Source organism: Myotis daubentonii, chromosome 12 (assembly GCF_963259705.1).
Source record: "Myotis daubentonii chromosome 12, mMyoDau2.1, whole genome shotgun sequence".
Lineage (NCBI taxonomy): Eukaryota > Metazoa > Chordata > Mammalia > Chiroptera > Vespertilionidae > Myotis > Myotis daubentonii.
This window is the reverse complement of record NC_081851.1, coordinates 17,268,864-17,286,558: the sequence shown is the minus strand read 5'-3', so window position 1 is coordinate 17,286,558 and position 17,695 is coordinate 17,268,864. Positions and strand designations below refer to the sequence as shown.

General features: G+C 45.0%; 2 protein-coding genes across 11 annotated transcripts in view; one reads left to right on the top strand and one right to left on the bottom strand.

Annotated features, from left to right (window-relative positions):
• Window positions 1–633, top strand: part of REV1 (REV1 DNA directed polymerase) — a 108,970-nt gene extending 108,337 nt beyond the window's left edge. For all 9 annotated transcript variants that reach the window (XM_059658973.1, XM_059658971.1, XM_059658974.1 and 6 more), the window contains one exon: window positions 234–633. In XM_059658973.1, coding sequence (XP_059514956.1) covers window positions 234–345 — 112 coding nt within the window. In that variant the 3' untranslated portion in view covers window positions 346–633. The remainder of the gene's footprint in view (window positions 1–233) is intronic.
• Window positions 634–1,716: 1,083 nt separating this feature from the next.
• Window positions 1,717–17,695, bottom strand: part of EIF5B (eukaryotic translation initiation factor 5B) — a 58,763-nt gene continuing 42,784 nt past the window's right edge. For both annotated transcript variants that reach the window (XM_059658983.1, XM_059658982.1), the window contains exons 13-24: window positions 13,067–13,134; window positions 12,086–12,227; window positions 9,383–9,514; window positions 8,795–8,977; window positions 8,491–8,652; window positions 7,074–7,205; window positions 6,038–6,169; window positions 5,870–5,946; window positions 5,606–5,770; window positions 3,933–4,071; window positions 2,405–2,566; window positions 1,717–2,159 (exon numbers count right to left, since the gene is read on the bottom strand). In XM_059658983.1, coding sequence (XP_059514966.1) covers window positions 2,052–2,159; window positions 2,405–2,566; window positions 3,933–4,071; window positions 5,606–5,770; window positions 5,870–5,946; window positions 6,038–6,169; window positions 7,074–7,205; window positions 8,491–8,652; window positions 8,795–8,977; window positions 9,383–9,514; window positions 12,086–12,227; window positions 13,067–13,134 — 1,602 coding nt within the window. In that variant the 3' untranslated portion in view covers window positions 1,717–2,051. The remainder of the gene's footprint in view (window positions 2,160–2,404; window positions 2,567–3,932; window positions 4,072–5,605; window positions 5,771–5,869; window positions 5,947–6,037; window positions 6,170–7,073; window positions 7,206–8,490; window positions 8,653–8,794; window positions 8,978–9,382; window positions 9,515–12,085; window positions 12,228–13,066; window positions 13,135–17,695) is intronic.

The following is a 17,695-nucleotide window of genomic DNA, read 5'->3' as shown; positions in this document are numbered from 1 at the left end:
AAAAAGGTGCCTATTATTTAGAATCGCAAAGAAAGGAATGCTGTAATATTGGCTGGGTAATAAAGGCAAAATGAGATTGTTCCCCTTGGGATTTAATAATAGTTTAAAACCAAGGGAAGTCCTTTGGAATGTTCGAGAGTTTGCCAAAATCAATTGATTCTTATTTTAAGATGTTAAACTGATTCTGAAGGAATCATGAGTCTTTCCTGATGTTCCTCTTTCCCCACCTGTAGGTTGACGCAGCAGTCGGTGGAATCAGTTTGGAATATGGCATTTGACTTTATTCTTGACAATGTTCAGGTGGTTTTACAACAGACTTACGGGAGCACATTGAAAGTTACATAGTGTGAGCAGGGAGCGCGGTGCTCGCTCTCGCTGCTGTGCCATAAGTGCTTGTGAGGTATCTACAAAGTGCATGGTAGTAATGCTCTGAGTTTTCATAATTTCAAATTTCTTTTTGAGCAAGTGTTTTGTACATTTCTTTTCAAAAAGTGCCAAATTTGTCAGTATTGCATGTAAATAAATGTGTTCTTTTACTGTAGTATAGATTCTATTTACAAAATGTTTGTTTATAAAGTTTTATGGATTTTTACAGTGAAGTGTTTACAGTTGTTTAATAAAGAACTGTATGTATATTTTGTACAGGTTCCTTTTTGTGAATCCTTTAGGAACCAGACTCGGAACCGTGTGTTACACCCCGGGAACCACCTGCAGCCCAGACTGGTGCTGGGCTCTGTAACTCCGAGAGGGCCAGGCCGGGCCCGCTGCGTCCGACAGCCACCCCTCCCCCACGCAGGACACAGCTAACAGCCTGTTAACATCTTTACTTCTTCCAGTGGAGGAGTTTACATGTGAATTAGAACACACAACTGAAGGTTAAGTTTCTCCTGGGAATTACGCCCCACCGGTGTGAGAGGTGTTTTTCTCGCCTCTATTGGCCCTTGAGGAACTTCAATAAGGACGAGTGGCACAGATTTCAAATGTACATGAAGTATTTTTATGCTATGTTATGCCGTAACACTTTAAAAATATAGTTTACTTGGGAACATTTTCTTCAAACACCTACACTGACTTCATCCGACACTTATAAATAGGTAGTCAGACCCTTGAGATCTGTTACAGGAATTAATCTTTACCCACACTTTGCAGGAAAACCATAAAACTAGCTATAATCAGATTACTGGTATAAATGAGTCATTATGATGTCTCCATGACAATTTAGAAGCACTGAGCCCATATAGTTATCAGTTCTGTTTTCTAATCAGAAAATGTATGCATGATAGACTTTCTAGGACAAAATAGACCAAGATTATTATATAAAAACTAATGTTAACATGTGCTGGTACACAAGGTTGGAGACAGTTCATAAAATAGTTCTTACCTTTAAAAGAAAAGAGCTGAAGACTCATGGGAGAGAAGCTACGCTAACATGAAGGCCTAGCAGAGCTTTCTAGTGAATGTTCTCTTTATTGGAGTTCAGAATTGTGCTGATTACAGTGGACTCATGACTAGACAAGCAGTCAATAGCAGCCAGCTACACTCTACACCATGGTTTCACACAAAGCAGATAAAGAAATACCAGAATACCTAATTTTCTATTTTAAAAAATCCAAAGAGCAGATGGGTGGGGAAAAAAATGACTGTGGGAAGGAGATGCATAAATAAAATAGTATTTCTTACATCAAAAGTCCCAAGAATCACAAAATCTGCAGAAGCTTGGTTAATCAAACACTGCAGTACTGATTTAATCAGTATAAAATCCAAAGAGCTTTAGATCTGTAATAAAAATCCAAATTTGAGGAAGGGCAAACTTTAAAACAGCAGCAGGTAGGGTGGGGAAGGAGCGGGCATGTGGACAGGCACCTTGGAGCTGTGGGACAGGTATTGACCACTGTCAAACCAGTGTAAGTTTCTTGGTTTCTCATGGAAAACATTTTATACATCTATTTTTTTCCTTCCATACTTAAGTGCATCAGTGTCCAGATACGTCCATTCCACTTTTTATCCTGTTTTTCTTGCATTTACTCTAATTCTTGCCCCATGTGGAAAAATTAGATGATTTCAAATACTTTCTTCAGCTCCACAATAAGCTGCCAGTCACTCTTCTGCATCTCGTCTCTGAACCAGTCTTTCAGGGCATCGATGGACTGCCGGCTGATCTGCAAAGGACGAGGCACAGGCGGCATAAGAACAGAACGTAACCCCCAAGCGCCCAGAGAAGCGGGCGGCCAGCCGCCCCCAGATGCTGGCCACTCTGGACACCGAGGCGGCGCCACTGGGCGAGGGCTGCAGGGGGACCGGGGAGGCCGGCAGCCCGCGCTGTGAAAAGCTTTCTAGACGGCCGCTCGACCCATCAAGCCCACCCACGACCTGTCCCTTCAGGTGCCCTCTGGCAGGGACTTACCTTACTGACGAGAATGTCTGTAGCTTCAAAATGTCTCCCGTACATTTTGGGGGATTCACCAGGAATAGGTTCTATTTTCACACAGACTTCTTGTCCTTTTTTTGCAACATCCACTTGTTTGTGGTTTATTTCAATACTTGTTACTATTCCAATGTCCACAAACTGTCAAATAAGAACAGAGGGCAATGTCAGCAGAGGAATCCTGCCCGCTGCAGGCACCCGAGAGCTGAGCCTGAGGAAAACCAGTTGCTGAGCACGAGGGCCAGTGTCAAAGCCTCGGCTGCTGACCATGGCCACCATCTCCGCAGTGGAATGTTCTCGTTGAGAAACGGGTGACAGCACCGTCCCCCCTGCCCTTCCCGAGGTGGCCACAGCTTGGAAAGCGCTGTATGCTGTTTCCTATTTCTGTCCCACCCTTCACAGGACAGGTGCCCAAGGCATGAGCATGGAGTGGCTGCTATGAGCAAGGGGTGAGGAGCTGGGGATGAAGTCAGGGAGGCTTTGCAGGTCCACGTAAAGACTTGGTATTTCGTTCTGAGGATGAATTATGAGCAGCCTAGTCTCATTTTTAGGGGTGGGGGGGCATCCTCTGCTTGGGAAGAGAGAAAGGTTGGCCAATCATACAGGAGACAATAACTGCAAATAAACGTCCTCACTCATCCCAGAAATGGGAACTACAGGAATGGTCTGGGGCAGCGTCCTGCACCAGGAGGAGGAAGAGATGCTTACGCTCCAGGGGCATGTGGCTCCCACAGACCAGACTGGGTAACATGGCCATCGAAAGTATCAGTGATGGATTACAACAGCAGAATTTACAAAACCAAACAATGAACACAGGATAAGTGGGGAGAAGTGCTAAAAAGCAAAACAGATGGATACTTAATAAAAAGGTCAGGGGGGTGAGGGCTCTTTACAGAGGGAGGTGGGTGATAGAATCACAATTTTGCAACCATTTATGTAATGCTTGCTTCTGGGATAAAGGCTGAGGAATAGGAGATCATAGGGACTCAAAGTACCCCACAGACCACCTGGTAATTAATTACAAAGGGGAAAGGTGTGTCTCTAATGGAGAGGCTGAGCTGGCAACACAGCTCCCCCAGCAATCAGGTCACCGACAACAAGCACCTGGACATGCAGGACCCTTTCCTTAGTCACGAAACCAGACAAATCCAAGTGGAGAAATGCCCTGGGAAGCAATGGTCTGGCCTCTTCAGGAAGGACGGGCTGCTCCCGATGAAGACTGAAACACCCAACAGCCAAAGGCAGTGCACACGAAAGGATCCGGGACCAAGCCAGCAGGTGGGCAATTAGTGAAATGGGAAAGGGCTGTAAATTGCAGTCTTCCTAACTGATGCACTGGTGCTAGTAACCAAGATTGACTAAGGAATGCTGACATTCAGCAACACTGCAGTCTAAATTACACAAGGCGACAAGCTCTGCTTGGTATAAGTCTTTTGTCACCATTTCTGGACTCCCATTTACTGCTTAAGAGATAGCACATTGTTCTTAAAGTACAGCTGGCACTTACATTTTTGCTGGGGACACACATGGGGGTCCCTTGTTTCACCTGACCTGCTTCCACCGTCACGCCCATCACGATGGGGTCTCGGGAATTGAAAATATACTGAGGGAGGATTTTCATCTTGCAGGGAAATACTGCTATGTGCCTGAAAGAAAAAACACAAGGATTTTAAAGTACAGTCACGTAAACTAAAAAGCAAGCACAGGTGAACACAAGGCTGCTTTCCCAGACCCCTGCAGGCAGCAGGGACACCGCTACCCCGGGGTGTGCTCAGTCCACAGGCGCCACCTGTGGTTCCTTCCTCTCCTCACCCTCCCCTGCCCATCGGGTCTCGGAGAAACTGCCCCAAGGAGCATCTGGTGCCCAGACTGAAAGGCCTGAGCTACAGGCGGCACTCGGGTCTTAGAACCTCGGTGGGAGCTACTCTCAGGGTGGCGCGTGGCCCACGTGAAGGCTGTTCTGGGGCCCCCCAGGCATCAAACCACATCCTCTTCTCTGGCATGCTCCCAGATCAGACGATCCAAAAGCATTTCCCTGCTCATGAAGCAAAGCTTCAAGTGCTTTCACAGCGTCTTATGTCTTAAGCCTTCTCACGTCAGGTTTCACGATCTACAGTGAACACGTCTCAGTCTAAACCAGGGGTGGGCAAACTTTTAGACTCGAGGGCCACAGTGGGTTCTTAAACTGGACCGGAGGGCCGGAACAAAAGCATGGATGGAGTGTTTGTGTGAACTAATACAAAATCAAAGTAAACATCATGACATAAAAGGGTACGGTCTTTTTTTTTTTTTTCAGTTTTATTCTTTTCAAACGGGCCGGATCCGGCCCGCAGGCCGTAGTTTGCCCATGGCTGGTCTAAATCCTTACAGTCTGAGCTTTGAGAATATGCCCGATTGAGTCATCACTCCGAGGGCGACTCTGTTCTGAGCCTTTGTGGTGTCTGGCTTGGACTATGGGAGCCTCCTGATGGGCCCTCATCCCTGACTCCAAAATCCATCCTATGCACAGGGTCCCACGTGCTCTGGGGTCCTGCCGACTCCTCTGAACTCATCCCTCCAAGGGTTTCTGTGTGGGCCACTGCCCAGTGTTGTCCTCACTCGTGTCTGGGTGGCTGGATCGTAGCCTGGATCTCAGAGGGGAGCTGCCTCCCAGCTCTCCTCATCTGGGCCCGCCCCTGCTCTGTTTTGCTTTTTAGCACTTCTCCCCACTTCTCGTGTGTTCATTGCTTGTCTCTCCCCTGAGCTCCCAGAGGAAGGGAGTGTCAGGGGCACTGCTGACTCTAGCTCCTGCGAGTACCTCTGACACTGAGTTCCTGGTCAGGTCGGCTGCAGGCCCAAGCTTTGCTCCCTGGAATGCCTCCCTCATTTCAGTTCCTAGGTTCCCCATTCCCGGCAATCCCAGAGGAGGAAGACAGTCCCCAAATGGAGCAGCTACCCCCATGAAAGAGACTTCCATTTGCCAAACTGAAAATGGAAACCAAAACGTAAGCCAGGAAGGCTCCTGAGGATTTGTCCCCACACGGTTGGGAGGGGGTGGGGACGGGGCCACGGGTTACAGCACTGCAGGTACAGCCTCCAGCAAACACCATGCTTCTGCTGTCCACACACCTTCCTGCTGTTAGGCAATTCTCCAATAGTCAACTTCATCAAAGACCCAAGTAGGGAAAATCATCAACTTACTTAAATTCCTCTTGTTTCTGTTTCTTGTAGTCTTGTCTATACTTTGTAAAGGCATCAAATAAATGATAAATAATTTCTGCACTAAAAATTCTAACTCCTAAACTATCAGCCATTTCTTGTGCATCCCGTTCGATTCTCACATCAAAGGCCAAAATGACTGCGTACCTGGAAGTCAGAACAGGAGAGACAATGAGAACTGCGCACACCCCAAGGAGGTGCACAGAAATCACGGGCGAAGCCTCCGGCAGGAGGGCGGGTACTCACTGGGGGTCATGCTCCAACATCACCGAGGCCTTCATGACGTCTTTCTTGTGGACGGGGCCGATGTTGATTCCTGCATACTGGAGACAGGGTGTCCGCACGTTACCTGACCACACGGCAGAAGCAGCCCACCACCATCCCTAGGGACTGCAGCCGCGTTTGGTGACTTACCGGCACTTCTGACGTCCTCAGGAACTCCAGTAGAGCTTCCAAAGAGCCCAGTGTCGACGCCTGCACATAGACTCCTTTTTCTTCTAATTTGATGGCATTTAGTGTCTGCTTTAGCTCATGGATCAATTCATCCTGAAGGAGAAATTGGAATTTACATGGCTGTACATACAACTCCACCAGCAGCAGCCTAGAGTATTCTTCTGAAAACACAAAACCAAGGCCTACAGGAGCAGGCACTGCAGAACCTGAGCAGGAGTGGAGGGCTCTGGGGCCACACTGGAGCTGTGTCCCACCTCGCTTCGCCGAGTGGGGTTTACTAACACTGAAATATGCTTAACCTCTGCGCAACTTGGCAAATAAGGCAGAGCGGTGAGAGGAACGAAATAGTCCAACGGCTCAGCTCAACTGTCTCAATTTTGAAATTACCCGAATCTCGCAGCCCTGTCCTCCGTCACTGCTCCTCTGAAGGTGAGGCGATTCTAAGTAAAACAATCATGTTGATGCCAAGAAGATGCAGGTGTCCATGCCAACCTGGGACTGGTCGACAAGGCATGCCCTCCCTCTTCTCCCTGCCCTGGGCCTGGTACAGCCTGAAGAGTGATTGCTGGGCCCAGCTCACCAGACCAGCCGTGGGCTGAGAACAGTGGTATAACCTGTGGCTCACAATTCGTGTTTGTGAAGCTGCCGGGCTCATGCGGCATCTGCTCCTACAAACAGGCACGGCGCTTTGAGTGACTCCCAGGACCTAGTTCTGCCCACATACTCGGGCACCTAAATTCAAACAACTTCTGGACTTATTTTTTATTTAAGTGAAATGTGTATTTTAGAATTGTAGGGCACATAAGTATTACTTATGCCAATTCATATGATTATACAAACTGAAGTAATGGGGGGGGGGGGGTTTAAACTGGAGTAATTTTTTAAAAAGTGTCAACTGTTCGCTAAGAGGCCACGACCTAAGGCTTCCCTCGCCATTCCTAGCGCGAACCCCTCGGCCCCACGACAGGTCAGGTGGCTCCAGAGGAAAACCACTTACTTTAAGCACCGGAATCTCATCCTCCTTGTGCGCCACCAGCAGGGGTAAGCCAGCCAGCGTCTTCTCCAGGTCTTTGCCGAGAATCTTCACGCCCTGAGCTGCTTCCACCTCTTTGTGCTTCTCATACTGGTTCTGCAGAGACCAAAGCACGTTACCACAACCATCGGGAAAGTGCTCAGCACCAGGAGATGACGGAAGAGACAGTATTTCCATGATCTTGGGGTAAAGATTTCTTAAACTAGACACAAAAAGCAATACACAAAAGCTTGATAAAATCGACAGTAAAATTAAGTAGTTCTGTTTCTCAAGCTGCCAGAAAAAGAGTAAAAAAAAGTTACGGAATAGGAAAAAATGATGCACTAGCTACCTACCAATCAGCCTGATACCCTGACTACTAAACAACTCAGAAATGTGCTAAGGAGAAACAATGCCAGGGCACAATAGGCATTTCACCAAGAAATTCAAATGGCTATAAACAAAACAATGGCCACGATGTTTTAATCAGGCAAGTACGACCTGGAATAGCAAAGAGCTACACAGCCACCAGAATGGGAAGAACAGAAAGAATCAGCATCGAGAGCTGAAAGATGTGAGTAATGGACACAGGTGGGAGGCAACATCACACTCACTGTGGACACTGGCCTCCCCTACTGAAGGTGGAGCTAAGCCTAAGCAATGAGTCCGCCCTTCACTCCTATACACACCCTGGAGAAACCTGTGCAACCACCCAGGAGACAATACGCCATGTTCACGAGTGTTGGCAGTGAAATGTACAACTGGAGCCAGCCTGCGCTCTCCGCTACCAGAACAAACTGACCGCAATGTACTTGTGCAATGGCCCACCACACACAGCTAAGGGGAACCACAGTGCAGCAACACCCGTAAATCTTTATTTTTTGACTGAAAGCAGCAGGATACAAAGGGATGCATAGAAAGTCCACACTTTTTAAGAGCGCATCCTCAGGTATGGAGGCTGTAAGTTAGAGAGCAAGGGTACTCATTACGATCATGACAATGGAAGCAAGGTCCCCTCTGGGGCAAAGGGAGCTGAGTCCGGGAGAGGCACACAGAAGGCTTCCAGGTGTCAGCAGCGCTCTTGTCCTTGATCTGGTTGTCTGCGTCCTAAAAACTTATTCAACTTTTCTATGGTCTGTGTACGTTTCTGTATGAATGTCTTATTTAACAATAAAAGTGGTGATGAAAAATTACTTAGCAGTGTGCTTTAGTTTTTATCAAGAGCTTAGTTGGCGAAGATTCTGGTCCCTCCTATATGAAGACCTCTAACATAAAGTGGGGAAGGGGTGTGTGTGTGTGCGTGTGCGTAGTGAGCCAAGCAGCACTCAAAATGAGGAAGAGACCTCAGCAGTCTCCCAACACGAAAAGTCCCCACAGGTCACTGCTGATCACCACGGCTTACCTTCACTCTTAACTCCTTCATAGGTGGAGGCAACAGGAGGCCTCGGATCTGAGTTACGATGGGCCCTTCCACTCCGGGAACAATAATTGTATCTCCTTCCTTCAAACGTCCGTTGATCAATATCACATCTATAGTGGTGCCCATTCCTGGAAGAGCCTTAACCTAAGAGACATGGTTGCAAAGAAATGTAAGCTACAACACGCCATGCCGATTAAATCTAACAGCAGTAAATATCCCCACCCAGGAACCTACTATTAAAAATAAAAACAAAACAAAAAAATGATCACCTGCCAGGCAACCTTACCTCCATCACCTGAGCCCGCAGCTCTTCACAGTGGGCTAGCCTCTTGCTCAGCATGGTCTGCGTCAACTCGACGAGAAGGTAGATGAGGCTTCCCATTCCATCGCCAGTATGTGCAGAGGTAGGTACCAAGGACACAAAAGTGCGGGGATCTTTATTCTCATAAAACAAAGCCGCATTCAAACCCTAAAGACATAAAGCGCAAAATCACCCACAAGGCCAAGCTGTGGAGGGCCATCCAGAACAGGAACGCTTAACCCAACTAGAAGCTGAGTGAGCAAATGGCTAATCCTGAAACTCGTCAGAAACGCTCAAGGAAAGGTCATGCATATCCTGAGGCATTCATTATGTTTCAGAAAAAGTTTCTTCCCAAGTTAACTCAGTTTTTAAAATTTAAACATTAAAACTACCTAGAGATCTTTGAAATACGCACTTTCTGATTTACAAAGGAAAAGGTCTAAGGGGGAAGAATAAAAGTCATCAAGTGCCAGGAATAGGGGAACAGAACCAGTATTAGTGACAGACAAGGCCATGAAAGAAAACGCTGCTCCATGATGCAGCCTCTTCATAATGAGTGGACAGCTTTCTTACCTGCTGTGCAAACTCCACTATAATAGCCTTTGCTCGCTCCTCAAATTCATCCTTTGTGTTCTTTTTCTGCTTCTTTAAAGTGGCCGCCACATCGGACTCGGGGCTTTTTTTCCAATCATACAGCCTATCAATCTGGAAGAGTTTTTCACAGAAAACACTTAAAAAGGTTAATAAATGCTCCAGAAAATTCCTCGTGTTCATTATATTTACCCGTATTTTTGTGAATTACTCATTATTTTATTGCACCCAAAGCCCCTGACAACCTGCATCCCCTCCTAAATTAGAAACCGCTGAGTCCTGAGAGGTGGCCATTTGTTTGCAAAAGATGAGATCCCAGAATGACCCAGCACCACCACCACATTGTTAGAATTCCAAAATGGCTTTGTATCAACAGCAGACAGGAACAAGGATCAATTACAGCAAATACCATCATCAGGAAAATTATATACCAAAAAAATTGAAAATAAAAAATAATTATTCCCAATCTCAGAGAATAGCCCATTTTAATTATTCTATTGCTCAAATTGGCCAAACCGGCTAGGGTAACACTATTTATATAGAATACAAAAAACACAAATTATAAGAGAATTTCTCATAAATTAGATTTTGTCAAGCCCTGGCCAAGTGGCTCAGTTGGCTGGAGCATGGTACAGTACACCAAAAGGTGAAGGTTCAATCGCCAGTCAGGGCACATACAAAGATTGCAGGTGTGATCCCCGGGAGCATGTAGGAGGCAACCGATGGATGTTTTTCTCTCTCTCCCTTCCTCTCTCTAAAATATAAAAAAATTAAAAATAGATTCTGTCAAAATCAGAAATCTTTACTCAAAACACATGGTAAAGAAAATGAAAAAAACAAACAAGAAAACGCCAAGTCCTGACTACAAGAGTTACCTGCAGTACCCATAACTGACCAAGGAATTATAGCAACAATATGTAAGAAACTCTTAAAATTCAATACAACCCCTGACTGGTGTTGTTCAATGGTTAGAGTGACAGCGCTGGAACACTGAAGGGCACCCACAACACCAATATGTCCCCTTCAGTGTTCCAGCGCTGTCACTCTAACCATGGAAGACAAGCAGTCAATGTGTCTCTCTTTTTCTCTCCCCCTCCCTCCACCTTCTCTCCCACCCTTCCTCCCTCCTTCTCTGAAAATCAATGGAAAAACTATCTTCTGGTGAAGATTAATAACAGCAAAAAAATTTCAACACTAAAACAACACTGATAAAAAATGAGCAAAGGATCTTAAATAGATACTTCACAAAGAGAGAGGTGGCAAATAAGTCCAGGAAAAGATGCTTGATGCCATCAGTCATCATGGAAATACAGATTAGCACTCCACACTTACTAGGATGGCTACAAGTCAGCAACAGCGTGCAGGAACTGGAGCTCTTAAGCACTGTGGGCTAAAATGTAAAACAACTGGTACGTCCCTTTGGGAAAAATGTGTCATTTTCTCACAAAGCTGAACATACATATACCATATGACCCAGCAATTCTTGTGTACAAATGTTCGCAGCTGCTTCATTAATAAGTAACCTAAAATAGAACTAATCTAAATGTCCTTCAACGGGGAAATAAAATGTGGTACTATTCAGATAATAAAATGTTACTCAGAAATAAAAAGGAACAACCTATGAGATATGCAACTACATGGATAATCCTATTATAATATGAATAATGAAAAATGCCAGACTGGAAAGATTACACAGTGTATATTTCCTTTAACATGAATTTCTCAAACAGGTAGACTAGTCTATAGAGGCAGATCAGTCTCTGCTTGGAGTTGGAGATGGGGGCAGGCTAACTGTAGAAGAACATGAGGGAATGTTCTGGGAATACAAAAATGGTCTATATTGTGAATGGTGGTGGTTATGTGTGTGTGTGTGTGTGTGTGTGTGTGTAAATTTGTCATTCATTTTGAACTTACCATGAGTAGATTATATGAAAGTTATCTATCTATAAAAGGGTAATATGCTAATTAGACCAGATAGACCGATGTCTTCCAGATGTCCTTCCTGACAAAGCCAGGGGCATGGCCAGCCTCCAAACCCCCAGTGGCCCCTCGCCCAGGCGGCCCTGCCCCCCAGGGGGAACCCCTGCCACCCCGATCCAGGACAGCCTTCAGGGCAGGCCAGCCAGCCCCGACCCGTACACCAGGCCTCTATCCTATACAATAAAAGGGTAATATGCAAATTACCCTAACAGCAGAGTGACCAGAATGACCGCTGGGCCAGTCACTATGAGGCGCACTGACCGCCTCTCAGTCTCTTCCCCTGGCCGTCAGGCACTGATCACCCAATGGCGAACAGGGAACCAGGAGTGGATGGCGGCAGGGGGCGGGGCCGGCGAAGATGTTCCTGATTGCAGGCCAGGCCTAGGAACCGTCCCGCATACGAATTTCATGCGCCCGGCCTCTAGTACTAAAATTAAAGAAGCATTCTTTAATTATATATTTGTTGATTTCAGAGAGGAAGGGAGAGGGAGAGAGATAGAAACATCAATGATGAGAGAGAATCATTGATCGGCTGCTTCCTGCACGCCCCCCACTGGGAATTGAGCCCGTAACCCAGGCATGTGCCCTTGACCAGATTCAAACCTGGGACATTTCAGTCCACAGTCCGATGCTCTATCCACTGAGCCAAACCAGCTAAGGCAGAAGCATATTTTCACAATTTAATTTTTCAGAAGCAGAGCTTACCTTATTGAGTGCAACAATGAAGGGACATTTTTTAGATTTCAGAAGGTTAATAGATTCAATTGTCTGGGGCTCCAAACCATGCATGATATCAACAACTAAAATAGCAATATCACAAAGAGAGCTGCCTCTGTTTCTCAGATTACTGTTGAAAGGAAAGAAAAAGATACATAAGTAGAAATCTTGAAATAAAATTTTACTTAAAGAAACTTAAAATTTTAATTTTTTTGTAAAACCTAAATAAAAGAACAAAATGAAGTACATGCATTAAATTCAAGTGCCATTCATTAGCCCTTCACTTTCCAAACACATATCTGACACCAGCTGGAATGAGTTAGTTGCCAAAGTAAATCCAATATTTCTGCCAATTTTACTGACGAAGGTTTTTTCTGCTGAGGAATATGGCCAAGAGGCCACGAGGTAAAATTCCACCTGCAAGGGGTCTCACAGGAGACAGACCAGGAATGTAATAGGGTCTGTTCTTCCAAGTAGAAAAGGCTTCTCTCTATAAAAAACTAGTATGTAGCCCTGGCCCAGTTGCTCCGCAGTTAGAGAATCGGCCCTTGGACCAAAGGGTCTCTGTTTCAATTCTAGGCCAAGGGCATGTACCTCGGTTGCAGGTTCCCCAGCCCCATTAGGGGTGAATGTGGGAGGTAATCAATCGACGTGTGTGTGTCTCTCTCTGCCCCTCTCCTTCCTCCCTTTTATTGTCTCTAGAAATCAATGGGAAAACTGTCTTTGGGTAAGGATTAAAATAAAAAATTAAAACTAAAAAACAACAAAAAACAAGCATCCAAATAAAATTAGTGAGGCACAGAAGAGGACTGGTAGTTATCAGAGATAAGGAGCTAGAGAACTGCAGTAGAAACCACAAATCTCAAAGTATACCCAACGATTCAGAAGGCTCAGACTTCACTGACTGGACCTTCAGACTCACGGTTTCCAGCAGTTTGCTTGTGGACAAAAGAATCCCCGTGCTCTCACCTGAAAGACTCATGGCCAGGGGTGTCAATAATCAGCATTCCTGGGATCCGTAGGTTCTCTCGGTCAAACTAGAAAGATGGGGAAGAGGGAGAGCTTAGGGAAGCCAAAATAGCACCGGCGTATTTACAAACAATTAGCTCACCATGAACACTCGAAACTATCACCACTTCCTTTTCTAAATGAACTATTTTGAAAACAGTGAGTCGACCAGCAAAGCATAATAGTTAATATTTTCAATAGTATCAAAAGGGGTTTTGCAGAAAAAATGGAAACAAGTAAATATTCCCACCCTGGCCGGTGTCTTAGTGGTTAGAGAGAGCATCATCCGATACACGAAAAGGTGGCAGGTTGCAGGTTTGATTCCCGTTCAGGGCATGTGTGGGAGGCAACTGATAGATATTTCTCAAATAAATGTTTTTTTCTCTCTCTCTCTCCCCCTTCCCCCGTCTCTAAAAGATCAATGGAAAAAAATATCCTCAGGTGAGGATTAACAAACAAAAACAAAAAAAAGGGAAGAAGACATTCCCTTTGTTAATATTCCCTGAACAGAGTATTAGCAATAAATGACAGAGTGATCATCTGAGAGTGACTATAAAAAAGCTGACACGTAAGAAGAGGTTCTCGAAGTCTAGAAAATTTCTCTGGTCCAATTTTAAAGCAATTCTAAACTCTGAAAATTATCCCAAGTATGTGTTGAAGAAAATGTACCACATCGACCTAAAATAGTAAAGAATAAATGAAGGGAAGCAGTACAACAGGCTTGAGAGGGACATTCTCTTAAGCCAGTGGTTCTCAACCATCCTAATGCCACGACCCTTTAACACAGTTCCTCATGTTGTGGTGACCCGCAATTTCATTGTTACAAATTGAACATAATTAAAGCATAGTGACTAATCACAAAAACAATATGTACTTATATATGTGTTTTCCAATGGTCTTAGGCGACCCCTGTGAAAGGGTCGTTCGACTGCCAAAGGGGTCGCGACCCACAGGTTGAGAACCGCTGTTTAAGCTTAAGAGTAGCACTGACCAATAAATCTCTCTCACACACAAAACAGTTTTTACTTTATCTATACTTGTTGACAATCTTCAAATGATTTTTTTCAAAATCTTACATCCTGACCCAGTTTAAAAGAATGATTCAAATGTAAAACATTTCAAATTTGCATCCTGGTGATCCTGAATCAACATTCACTGAGCACCATAATCATTTCCACTTCAGCATCTGGAATGCAAACATTTATAACTGTCATATGAACATTATCCGGAGAACTTTAATACAGGCCTAGTAAAAGTCAGGCTCTTCAACTATGTCCCAATATAACACCAGATTTCAAGTCCTGGCACCTGGTGGAATAAGCTATTAACCCTTTGCGGTCTTATGTCTGCTCTCAGCCACCACAGCAAGGAACCGTACGAATCTTAACTCCATTCATGTATCAGTTCATAATTTCTCTGAAAGCTTTTAAGTGTCTAAGTGACCTTGTCACGAACCAAAACATTGCCCCGACAAATCGGAGATATCGAAACTCAATATAAACAAACGCGGTCGTTCCACACTCGCCATGCAAAACACCGTGGCGAGTCAGTCGCCTTTTGAGAGTGAAGAAATCGACAAGCTTCGGAGATACTTTGCAGAATTTCAAATAAAGCTTTACAAATTACGTTTAACTGTAATTAGGCATTCTCGCTTGTTAAGATATTTCAAAATAATACTCCAAAATGGCAAAAAGAAAGTTACCGAAAGAAGTGTACTGCGAATCTGAAAGTAACGATGAAGAGTTTTATTTTGGCACCTTGAATACTGACTCTGACGTAGAAAGTGATAACGTTTGTAGTGATTCTACTAGTAGTGACGTAGTTCCAAAAAAGAATTAATAAATCTTGTTTATCCTTCATAATCTTGCATGTTATGTATCACTGCTCTTTCAATGGAAATTAATTCCGACCAGTACGACACCCATGTCCAAATTCAATACGACTGCAAAGGGTTAAATGTATTTTGAAAAGCGGTGGAATAAATTCCCCAATGACAGAAATATCAGGTAAAATATCACAAAAGTAAATTACAAATTTGAAAAACTATAATTCAAGAAAACTGTCCTAAATTACGGATTTTCAAGCACACACTGAAGAAAGACACCACAACTGGAAACTGACCCAGAAGCAACACCAAAATGAAGAAGACGAAAGTCAGCTCATGATCAGCTCTGAAGGGCAGTGCGTGTGGGAGGAGAAACTGGATTAACTAAGACGCTAAGGAAAGAAAGTGTGAGCCAGGCATTTGCATGAAGCCAACAGGCAGCCACAGAGTGACTCTTCAATAGTCCAACAACGCAAAGAACATTACTGCCATTATTCCTTCCTCAGGAATCTACCAGAAAGCAAGCTTCATAAAACACAAGCACACAGAACCAACACTGCAGAGACAGACTACGCACTAAATGAAGACCAATTCAGGGACAAAGGGAGATGACACTGATAAGTAATAATATGTTCTGTGTGTGTCTGTTACTTATTGCTTCTCAGTTCTAAATTTACCAGTTTGACCTGCTCTGTGACAATGGAACTGGGAAATTATTTGCAAGGTGCAGTTGCAGGTCCGGACAGAGTTATCTAATCTAATAATAGACAAACATGGTAACTGACCATACCTCCGCTATGCTTCCCATTGGCTAATCAGCAGGATATGCAAATTAACCCAACCAAGATGGTGGCCGGCAGCCACGCAGCTGAAGCAAGCAGGAGGCTTACTTGCTCCAGTGATGGAGGAAGCCAGGCTTCCTCCCTGTGAAGGCTGGGCTCTGAGATCCACTCTAAGCAACAAAGCTGCAATTATAGAAGCTAAACAAACCCCAGATACCTGCTTTCAGCAGGCCGTGGCCACAAAGCTGGAGTGGCAACAAAGTTTCAATTATAGAAGGTAAATAAATCCCAGAATGAATAAAAAAAAGAAAAAAAGGAGAGGCTGGGAGCTTGTCGCCGGCTTGGCCAGCCTGAAAACAGCCATCAGCCCCTCATCCAGACTGGCCAGGCACCCCAGTGGGGAACCCCACCCTAAAGAGGGTGCGGGCAGCCTGAAAATAGCCATCAGCCCCTCACCCAGGCTGGCCAGGCAGCCTAGTGGGGACCCCCACCCTGATCCAGGACACCCTTCAGGGCAAACCAGCCGGCCCCCACCTGTGCACCAGGCCTCTATCCTATATAGTAAACGGGTAATATGCAAACTGACCCTAACAGCAGAAAGACTGGGAATGACTGGTCACTATGACACACACTGACCACCAGGGGGCAGACGCTCAATGAAGGAGCTGCCCTCTGATGGTCAGTGAGCTCCCACATGGAGGAGCTCTGCTAGCCACAAGCCAGGCTGATGGCTGCCAGTACAGCGGTGGTGGTGGTGGGAGCCTCTCCTGTCTCCTCAGCAGCACTAAGGATGTCCGACTGCAGCTTAGGCCTGCTCCCCGCTGGCAAGTGGAGATCCCCTGAGGACTGCTGGGCTGCCAGAGGGATGTCTGATTGCCAGCTTAGGCCCAATCCCCCCGAGGAGCAGGCCTAAGCCAGCAGGTGGTCATCCCCCGAGGGGTCCCAGACTGCGAGAGGGCACAGGCCGGACTGAGGGGCCCCCTCCCCCACTGCCCTGAGTGCACAAATATTTGTGCACTGGGCCTCTAGTTCATATATAAGAAAAGCCTGGAACATCATGGTACACCAGAGCCTGGATGCAATAAAAGACCAATAAGACCACCAGAATTGTATCAAAAAGGCTCAGGAGCCAACCACAGGGCAAAGATGGAACTATCTCAGCACAATATAACTGAAATGGATTAAAACACAGTAAATATGTTTAAATCCAAGAGTTTATAATACAAAACCAAGCCAAAGTGGTCACTATTTTGAAAGCTGATAAAGTATAAGATGCTTATTTTTGTCTTTCCTATACCTAGTAACAAAGCAGTAGATTAAACAGAGTTTCTCTACAGAAGTAATCCATAGGGGTGGGTTGAAGGGATTGGAATATCAACATTCTGTGACCACTAACATAATAAAAGCTAGAGGTTACTTTAGAAGTTACACCAGGGGGAAAGAAGACTGACCAGAAAAGGGCAGAGTGCTTCTGAGGGAACTGGCAAGACTCTGTTTCCTAACATCGGTGATGCAAAGGGTGTCTGCATTAATCATGATTCATTAAGCTTTACATTAATCTTATGTGATCTTTATTGTGTTATAATTAGCATAAATAGATAAAATATCTCCATAACAGAGAAAATAAGGAAGGTAAAATACATATATGTAATTAATCTGATATATAATTTGATGGGGGAGGGAATTCAAAATTTTTTTGTTGTTGTTAATCCTTATCCAAGGATGTTTTTCCCATTGATTTTTAGAGAGAGAGTGAAAGGGAGGGAGGGAGAGAGGAGGAGAAACTTCAATGTGAGAGAGAGACACATTGAATAGTTGTCTACTGCACGAGCCCCAACCAGGGCCGGGTATCGAACCTGCAACCCAGGTACATGCCCTTGACCAGGAATCGAATCCAAGACCCTTCAATGTACAGCCAACACTCTAACCACTGAGAGACACACTGGTCAGGGCAGAACTCAATTTTGAAACATGGAGCTAGGT